Source organism: Apteryx mantelli, chromosome 3 (genome assembly GCF_036417845.1).
Source record: "Apteryx mantelli isolate bAptMan1 chromosome 3, bAptMan1.hap1, whole genome shotgun sequence".
Classification (NCBI taxonomy): Eukaryota; Metazoa; Chordata; class Aves; order Apterygiformes; family Apterygidae; genus Apteryx; species Apteryx mantelli.
In genome coordinates, this window is record NC_089980.1 from 51,355,889 (window position 1) to 51,366,160 (window position 10,272).

At 40.2% G+C, this 10,272-nt stretch overlaps 1 protein-coding gene across 10 annotated transcripts in view; it reads left to right on the top strand.

Moving 5' to 3' along the window:
- The window catches only part of RGS7 (regulator of G protein signaling 7), a 291,703-nt gene extending 281,875 nt beyond the window's left edge, over positions 1 to 9,828 (top strand). For 6 of the 10 annotated variants that reach the window (XM_067293359.1, XM_013943881.2, XM_067293361.1 and 3 more), the window contains one exon: positions 9,366 to 9,828. In XM_067293359.1, the coding sequence (XP_067149460.1) occupies positions 9,366 to 9,524 (159 nt within the window). In that variant the 3' untranslated portion in view covers positions 9,525 to 9,828. Of the gene's footprint in view, positions 1 to 3,984; positions 4,262 to 9,175 lie in introns of all 10 variants that reach the window. The other 4 variants (XR_010883712.1, XR_010883713.1, XM_067293362.1 and 1 more) reach the window with 2 other exon arrangements.
- The last annotated feature ends 444 nt before the right edge of the window (positions 9,829 to 10,272 follow it).

Consider the following 10,272-nt stretch of genomic DNA (forward strand, 5'->3'; position numbering starts at 1 on the left):
TTCCACGGCGGTGTTTAATGGAAAGTTCCATATTAATAACCAAGGCCATGTTACTAAAAGAAAATGGAGAAAGCAAGGAGTACCTCTTGCACCTCTGAGAGCCTTTCCCCAGTCAAAGTGACTGGCAAGCTACAACAGCGAGATTATCCACGGGAGTTTAAAGAGCCAGGCCAAGGCAAAAGGTCAAGAATGGGCTATGGTAATGAGTGGTTATAAGGAGAGAAATACCAAGCTGAAGAAAGATGTCAGGAGAATTAAAAAAAAAGCAGAAAGCAAAGAAAGACTGGGAGGCACTAGAATTGGTCTCCGATAATCTCTCTCAGACGGTGTTATGGATAAGCCAGCAGTTCTGTGCATAAGTGCTCGAGCATCAGGCCCTGCAGGCATGCCCTGCTCTGCCCGCTAACCTCTGCGTGTAAGCACCAGAGCAGCAGGATGCTGATGATGCAGGGAAGGCCAAATAAACACGGTGTGAGCTAGAAATGAGAACGAGCATTTCTGGATTTGAAGCACTGGTACTTCTTCAGCAGAAGAGAGCACTTTGTTTTTCACTGAGCAAGCTGTAAAATAATAAATGTCGTTTTGCTTTTGCTCAAAATGCTACCTGAGAATCTGGGTGGAGTCTGTCAAGTTGGGTCAGCTTTGAAAGTGGAAAATCTCACTGCTAGACCTATTCTCTGTTAGATCAGTAGCTCTGAGGCTTGCAAATTTATATAGAGTGTCAAGGTACTCAAGTGCAAACCTTTTCTCTGAGAGGACAAATTCATATGCTCCCGTACCCCAGGATCCTGGCCAGCAGGCATTTTCATTCTTGTTCTTGATTTCAATTTGTTTATAATATGTAATATATGCCTTCGTACAGTGGTCCCAAGCAGTGGGGATGAAGGAGATGTTTCTCAGAACATCCTAGAGCATAGGCCTTAACTCGTTCAACTGAGAGACTGTGGTATAGATCTGTTCCTCTTGATTACTGCAGAGAATAGGTGTGAAACAGGTCTCTGAGAACCTGGGAAAATGCTGTGGTCTCCGAATGATTGAGTAAGAAGAAAATTATATTTTCACTTCTACTCTGATGTTTTAGTAAATTTAGACTCATTTTCTCTGTTTTTCTGTTTCTTATATCAAAGTGGTTTTGTATTGAACTATATTGGACCTCTGATTTTACATATGAAGTGTTCAAAAAAACTGAAAGCTTGGTTGTCTGTGGGGACCAAACCTGAGAGGACAACCTTGTAATTCATAACCTGATTTGTTAAGCTGGAGGCTGTAAGAAGTTCCTGAATCTTTTGTTAGACAAATCAGCGATAGTTGAAAGTGGGTTACACTTGCTACAGAAAGCATTTGCTAAACTAGAAAGTTACCTTGCAGCAGTAATCCCTCTATAGTATTCCTTGAATTAAATAGAAATCACCTAATATAATGAATCATTTTTCTAGCTTGGTGGGGAAAAAATGAAAGGGGAGCTATATATACTGGAAACTAAGTTCAGCTCTGTATTTCTTTCACACTGGAGAGTTTTCTTTCCAGAAAACTTTCAATAATTCAATGCACTTTATGAAAGCCCTAAATGCACAGCTAAAAGCATCAGATATTTGGCTTGCTCTGTAGATTTTACAGTGCAAAATTATAATGCTTTTGGCAGTCTGCAATAGACAATAATGTTATAAACACATTTGCATTCATGTACAATATAGGTATAGTAATAAACTGGTATTTGCTATATGTAATATTTTTTACTGAACAGTTTATAGTTTGACTCTGAGTAGTAAACATGGCTATTCTTGGTTTGCCTCATTTATTCACAATCCCAGGTCACGGGTGAAAACACAGGGCACGCACACTTCAGCGCTACTGGGATGATGACGTTGGCTAAGTGCTTTGCTGTGATATAACACCTGCAAACAGAATTGTCGCAGCTCGGAGTCAGCTGCCCACAGAGTGACGGCACTCTGTGCTCCTTGCGCAGCCCCTGGGGTTTCTGTTTTGGAAAAATGCAGGTTTAGTCACCTGCAGCTCCCTGGGTAGGTGAGTAGGGAAGACCAAGGCGTAAGTCAGAGAGCAGGGAAAATCCGGGTTCTGTCTACTACTCATTGCTTGCCACACTAACAGAGAGAGGAAAGTAGGTGTTTTTTATGACAATGCAAAATTCTTTTGAGGAATTTACATGAAAAAAAATTCTCTATTAAAAAAATATCAGGAAACTTGCTCTACTTCAAGTGGTAAAATTTGCACTGCAGGAAAATAAAAAAAGAAAAGGTGCACTGATGACTTTGACAGGAACAAGGAGGTCTTTAAGGAAGAATTTGTTTTTAATTTCTCATGTGCATTTAGGATTTGTGAAAGTGGCAGAGTGACAGTCCGAGCAAGACGCCTTCTGGAACGCTGGCCTGGTGCTTAGCTGTGACCAGCACCCTGGAAACCTAAACTGAAGGGCTCTCTTTTACAGCAGAGTAGGCTTATTTCATTTCCACTCCTTGGCAGTTCTCTTGTCTCACCAGGACCCAAGTTAGCAGAGCAAGGAGGTGCAGTCTCCCTCCTCAGAGCCGCCCAGCGTGGCAGATACTCCAGCATCACGTGGTGGTGTCACAGCTTCAGAAGCCACTGTCAGCGTTAGGGCGCCTAACCGTAGGAAAGCAAAGCACTGTGCTCAGTGCAAGTTTGCGATGCTTTATGGACATACAGCCACTACAGAATAGATCAAACTCCATCCATGTATTAAACCAGACAGCCATCATATGATAATTATCTTCACTCTTTGCCTCATAAACAAGACCCCATTTAATAACTTGGAGTTTAAAAACGTATCTTCCATTACTCATACCCTTTCCAGTTGTCTTCTCCCACCTAGCTGTAAAAAATAACAGTGTCCTTTGATGTTTTCTCCTCCAAACCAGTAACTTTAGAGGATTTCATACATGAGATGAGAAATGTTAAGGCCACTGAACACAGCACATTTTCACAGTGCTCAATACAATGTCACTAAATCTGACATAGCAAATTATGGCCTAGAGTTGGAACTTAACTCTTAAAAATAGCTTCCTCACTTCTTACCAGTGGGAATACTTTCTCCATGCTTAAATTGACGTCATCTCTTGCCGTATTAAAATCCGTCCCTTTTTTGAGGAACAGTGTAGATAATATATTAACTTCATCTGTTAGTTTAGGAATCTTTGTATATGAACAGGTAAAATTTGTTATGTACCTAAGAACTCTACTGTTTCAGACCAGAAGTCCACCTAGCCCCAAAATCCAAACAAGGGCTATATTTTTCTCCAGCATGGCATGGTGAATAAGCCTTAATGCAATATCACCTGTGGAATCTCATGTTCTGCACAGACCCATGGAAGATTTCCTAATTACACTTTTGAAATTTACTTACAGTTATTTCTGAAAGTTTGTACTTAAAAAAAACTGTTCAAAAAAATCACAAAACTTCTTGTTTGAAATATACAAAATAATAATAATAATAGTAGTAGAAATGAAGGCTTTTCCCTCTTCCAGAAAGAGATGGCTTATTAATGTTTGACTGAAAAGAACTGATGAAATAATTGAAAAAATTTGGCATTTTCCATATTTTGGAAAAAAGAAAAATCCAGTTTTCTAATTTTCCTTTGAGACGCAGGCTGCATATATTTGTATATTTCTGAACTACTGAAAACCCTCTGAATTATCTAAATGGAACATTTTGAATGATCTGAAGTGCTTCTGAATTTTTTTATTTCTGTTATTTCACAAAATCTTTTTTTTTTTTTTTCTCACTGGACAAGAAGTAGAACAGAAGAGAAGCACTCAAAGAGGCCGGTACCCAATGGTCAGAGACAGCTATTCCCTGGGGTCCCTGATCTGTGCCACTTCTGTGGCAAGGGGAAGGACTTGGCACACACGTATGGAGAGAGTGCCAAGCTGTGGGCCCTCTTCTGGCTCTTCCTGAACAGTGGTATTGAGGTTGTCGCTGAATGTTTCCCCTCCTCTTTTCATTTGTAGCCTCCCGTGTGAAGCCATGGAACGAGATGAGCACCTCCGGTGCTGGCTGGCCCAAGGCAGGCCGGCCATGCCTGCGGCAGAAGGTGGCAGCTCGAGTGGACCTTGGTGGGGCGACTGCGGGGCTTGTTCCCCTCTGCCCCGTCCCTGCTGCCCAGCGAGGCCGCGGGAGAGCCCCACGCCGGCCTGCGCTCCTGCCTGGCACCCTGTCTTCCTCCCCAGCTCCACATTCGTAATCCTCTGACCCTCAGCTCTCTTCTTCCTCCTGCTTTTGTCTCCTGTAATTATTTGGTTCTCTTCCTGGCTTGTTTAAACTCTGCTCGCCCCTTTTGGGGAGATGAGGGTAGCATTTATTTTTGTTAGGAGTGATGCCCAGCCTCATGAGGAAAACCGAAAAAGAGCAGCTCTAGGACATGCTGTCAATGACTGGCCTCCTAGTCATGTTCAGCAGCAACTGAAGCTAAACTGCTTCGCTTTCTGCTGGAAGAGAAAATTGAGGAGTAGTACTTGCACAGCCAGGTTCACATGAGAGGAGCCTACACCTACGTGTTCAGGTTTTAGATCAGTGTCCGCCAGTTCCCAACTGACAAACATCTACCTGTGTCCTAAGCTCTTTGCAAGAACGAGAACAGCAGGGTGGTGTACAAACCTGAGGGGCCAGGCCTCAAAAACACACAGGAAAAATATTTGTCTACTGCATTGGAAAGCAGGAAAAATCTTAATGTTTTACCCGATACTTCAGCTAGTTATTCAAGTTCCAGCCTGAATCTGGCAAAAGCTTGTAGGTTAACCACAACTGAGAGCAGCTCATCAGTAAATGTAAAGATAAGTGGGGATGAAAGAAAAGAGGGAGCATCACCCAATTGGAATTAGCAGAAATGGGCATGCAGTCTTACCTACAGACTGCTGCAGGAAATGGTGTGGCAGTAATGAGGAAAGAACGCAGGGCTGCAGATCCCCACAGCAGGTTGAAGGATTTCACTGCACATGCATGCACTTAACGCTGCAGCTGTGGTGAGAACTCGTGCCCCACATTCAGTAAATGCTAACCTCATCCCCTTCCTCACATTGCTGAAAGAGCAGCACAGTGGCCTGGCTTAGTGAGAGCAATGTCCTGTGCTGCTGTGGAAATCCAAGCAGAATTGCGCCCCGGTGAGCAATGCTAGAGCAGCTCCCTGGTGTCAGAGGAGCCAGGGCCAGCTAAATCCTGAGAAGGTACTTGTTACTGTTTCTGCTCCTTTTTCTCCCCAGATGTGCTTCTGTCAGTGGGCGTTTAGGTGCAGGCTCTGTTTATGGTGCCCTGGGGTGTCACTTGGGAGCTTTGCCTGCTGATAGGAGCTGGGTTGCCAACATGCCCAGGCGTGCAGCGCGTGAGCAGATGGGCAACTGGGGAGCAAAGAGGCCAAGTCCAGTTGGGTTGTCTCACTTTGCTCACGCTGGGGTTCACACCTTCTCTGTTACCCAGTCAGATGTGTGGAGTTTCCACTTCTAGTTCTTCCAGTATTCATCCTGGCGAGTAGCACCTGTCTTAACAATAAAGAAACATAAAAAAGTAGCCATTGGGGTTACTTAGCAGAAAGGATGAGAATTAGAGAATTCATCTTCTAAAAGAAAAAGACTTGATCTTCCTCTACCGTGCTTTGCAGCTCCAGCCCCTACACAAATTTCATATTGACTTCTTATAAGTCACGTATTTATTGAGATTGTTGCTAATGTGTTTGCCAGATTATCTGAAGTGTTAGTGTCATGCTACATAAACAGGTCAGACGGTCAGCACATTTGTATTTAGCGCTTCATAAATCTGCACATTACTTTGTAATTCTCTCCCTAAACTCCCTTAAAGCACAGTTGGAAGGACAACACTGTTGAAAAGCAAATATGCTAGGTAGGGACACGAGCACTTAAATCAATTGATATAGTTTTCGTAGGTGTACTTCTTCATGCTGACTACTGTGCTGACTCCTTGTTCTCTGACTCCCTTTTCAGGTTATGCATGCGGAGCTTCATTTGGGCTTGTATATTATAATAAAATTATTAATTAGGTTCAATTCGTATGTCCAAAGTGCACCTATGCAGACAAAAATCCTACTCCAGTTTAGAATTTGGCCATACACTTCCATTCATGGCAAAAAATATATTAAAAATATTAAAGATCTCCTTTTCATTCTTCAGAGGAAAATTTGCTGGTTTTTGTGGGTTTTTTTTCAATTGTTCTTTAATCTGACTAGCAAAAGAGATATTTTTCCTATGTCATCCATTAGTCATCTGTGACACCTCTCAATATTTGATGTAGTAGCCGAAATCATAATTTGGATTGTGGAAATTTTGTTAACATTATATCAGAAAGAAATAGCTAAGCTCAAATCTTAAATTATGACTCCTGAGGAATGGTCCTAAAATCAATTTGGTAAACTGAGGAAATCTGGAAATCTTCTAGAGATGATAATTATGAAATCCTACTGTACAAATCTAAATAATAGTTTTCATTTTAGAACAGAGTTTGTTTTTTCTCTGTTTTCTGGAACACAGTTTGAAAGAATATTCTGCAAACTGGAGAGTAACAAATGACTTAATATGTGAATCAGAAAGTGGGATATTACTCTCATTTGGGGCTGCTATGGATTCTGTGCATTAAAAGCTTATTTTTGCAGTAAGAAGAAGAAATATGAGTCAGAATAAACATGGAAGCAGATCTCTTAAGGAAAGTTTGTTTGTTTGTTTGTTTTAAATTGTCACTTTTCCAACTATAAACACAACTTCAAGATACATTGTATCTCTTAATACATGGAAAAAGGGCATGTGAAGCTTTACACACTTTGCTCAGTTACCCAATGGAGATTTCATCTCTTTTAAGCAGTGTGATATTCTCTGAGGCAGGGGAGGGAGGTGGAGGAGAGGAGCATACAGAGAAATCCTTATCGCTGTAGGGCTTAAGAGAAAAAGCATCCAAAGCCTGGAAGCTTACTGTGGGAAGCAACATCTGGGGAACAAGTGATATAGAACACCAAAAAATGTCATGACAGCTCACTGCATCTATGGGGAAAATCTGAAATAGTCCACAGAATAAGATCAGACAAGTCAGATCAACTCAATAACTACTAGTTTTTTGCCTTCTTTTAGATGAAAACTTCATAGTTTGTATTATACCACAAATTCATTCCTGCGAGACTAGAACTTGGTTATGGTTCATTTTAAAGTTCCATGGAATTTACAACTCTCAAACAATCAAGTGTTGCAGATAAGAATACAAAGTTATTTCACAGATTTTGTCACACAGCAAAAGCTTGCACAGTTTTCAGATGCAGTATTTAGCTTTTTTAAATAACTGATGAAAAACTCCTGGTAGGGAATTAATTTTTTTATATACTTCAGTACTTAATGGAAAGTAACCAATCCTATAGCCTCTAAAATTAAGCATGAATAACTTCATCAAAGGTAAAAATAAATGTATGCTCAATATTTTCCTAGATTATGTCCAAGGCTGACAATCATGAATCACCTAACAAAACCCTTAACAGTTTCAGACATGTTGTTTTAAATTGTATTCCAGTGCCACACAGTTATTGAGACTTTTCTGACTATTTGAAAAGTAGAGGTGTATTATTATAACAGAGTGCTATGAACAGTTTACCTGTTACAGTTAGAGGAAAACATAATTTAAGATTTAACAAGTGCCAGGAAACTGTGAAATTTAATGAAGGTAGAAAGTGACAGTTAAAGCTAGACAAAGGGAAGAGAGCTTGCCTGCAGGGAGACTTTCCTTCTTTTGAAAAAGCAAATATTATTACTGTCAAAGGCAGTATAGTGATCCTGATAGATGAGCAGACTAATCCAACATTGCAGATCATGAGTTCCCTTCAAAATTCTGTTATAAAGGAAAAATTTATCCTAATTTGTTCAGCTTGTATTTCAGAGCACAAAGAATAAAAGTTTGTGGGGTTTTTTGGTTTTTTTTGTTTTTTTTTTTTGTGAAGACCCACTCTGATATATCTTGAGCAAATGCTCACAAATGCTCACAACGAAGTTATGTATCCCTGTAAGGATACATTTAATAGATAGTGAAAATAGATACTAAATTTTATAATTCCACTGAGTCATAAGACAGCAGATAACAACTCACTGACATGGCAGAATAAAGTCATTTACCATTTACTGCAGAAGATGTAGCATCTCTTCGTAGTTACAGTTTTTCCACAGTAGTCTTCCTGAAATCAGTTTCATTTTCTGAATTGTGCACTTAAAATGAATAACGCAATTAATGTAAGTATTAGATATCCTTTAACTGGAGAGTTAGACAGAACCATTTGCTATTTAATGTTTTGTGAACTATTTATGTCACATTATCAGGGTATGCCTGTGATATTTTGAGGAGTGATGCCCACTTGCTGTGCCAGCTTTTCCTCTGTTGGATCAGAGCCACAACAGGATGGCACTGAGAGAATTAGCTGACATGTTACATGGTCTCATGGCTTTTGCCTGGCTCAGATAAAGCTCAGATCTGCCTGAGATACAGCATGGAGACAGACCCCACAGAGTAGACCTAACCCTTGTGGGACAGTCATTACACTTGTCAAAAGAACCTGCTAAAAAGCTGAGCAGCATCCTCGCAACAGGAGGAGTAATGAGGAAGATAACCACGTGGAAACCCAAAGACCTTCCCAGCAGCAGATCACATATGATATACCTGGTCAGCGTTTCTTAAAAGTAGTAAATACAGTCTCAGTGAACGTAGAGTTGAGTGCATGGAGGTGCTGTTTTCCAGCCTGTATGCAATCTGCCTCTTGCTTTCTTACCTGAACTTTAAAGTGGCGTTTCCTCATCTGTGACAAGAGCTACCGCAGTTTGCACATTCGTCCTTGTAGCATAAGGCACCCTCGCAGTCTTGAAGTTATTATCAGTGCTGGCTATGACCAACAGCAAAAAGCTCAGCAGTAGTTTCTTATCAACCAAAACCAATCTCATCCAGAAATGGCCTTTAAATTTGCTGGATTATGCTATGAAACAATCTGGCTGCCTGGCAGTGCAGATGATTTAAATGTCAGGGCTTCCTGTGGTTTAAGATTGACAGACTCCAGTCGGTGCCCCTAGCTATTTGACAGTGATGTGGCAACACTGAGTGGTTGCTGATGAACAGGTTTGCAGTGATCATACCTCTGTTTTCTGTTTTTGTTTTTTGTTTTTATCTTTTCCTCAGGGGAAATCGCTCACATCAAAGAGGTTAACCAGTCTAGTGCAGTCCTACTAAAAGGATCGCCTTGTAGCATGGAAGCAGACTCAAATCATTACACATACTTTGTAGCTCACTGATTGCCTGAATCAGAGGACAGTAGAACAAGATGTTGCATGAGCAAGGACCTGACTTGTTTTCTTTTGTGTATACTAAGGCATTACAGACTCCGAGGGACTCTCTAGCCTTTCGATGCCTCCATTTCGAAAACTGTCTGCTCACTTCCTCCTTCATATCAAGCTGGATCTGTGTCTTTTTATTTTCTGCAAGCTCAAGTACAGTGAAAAAAAAGCTTCTGCTAGACACAGTTTATTAAAAAAAATACGTCAATCAAAAACTGGAAGAAATGTAAAAAATGCATATATTAATAAATATACATATGGCATCACATTTATTGCACAATAAATTAGCACAGAAGGTTTCATTTCACTGATGTATTCACATTGAGAAGGAAAGCCTGTGTCTTTGTCTGTTGTCTGTATATTCTCTGTTAATGTTTCTTGCATTTATTTTTATACCATATTTAAAAAAGAACACCTTTTACTCCAGATGTATTAAAGTTGATCCTTTCTCTGTAAATTTGTGTATGTTTATATTGTTGTTTTATCTTTCATTAAAAGATGCAGAATCTCTTTCCTTTGGGAAGCTTGAGATTTTAATATTGAACCTTAAGATTAGTCAAGACCAAAATCATCCCCAAAAGTTATATACCTTGTGCTTTCTAAAAAGTGACATTGAAATGGCATTTGGACCTCGGCATTTTCTTTCTCTCAGTGATGCCTAATCAAACACACTTTATTGATAATTATTTACTCTTTATTTTCTTTCTATCAAGCTAGCAGCAGTGAGACCTTTCCAGCTTGCTCATCATCACATAAGTAAACACTTCTTAAAGCTAGGCTAGTTTTCTAATACTTCAGTCCCCAAAGTCTGCTCCGGTGGTACAATGTAATCAGATGGCTGCTACCCAAGAAGAGTGAACTTAACTGCATTTGTTTAAAAACAAGTCTGGCAAGTATGTATTTGCTGAATAAGAAAGTGTCTCCTCTCCATGCTGTCACTTG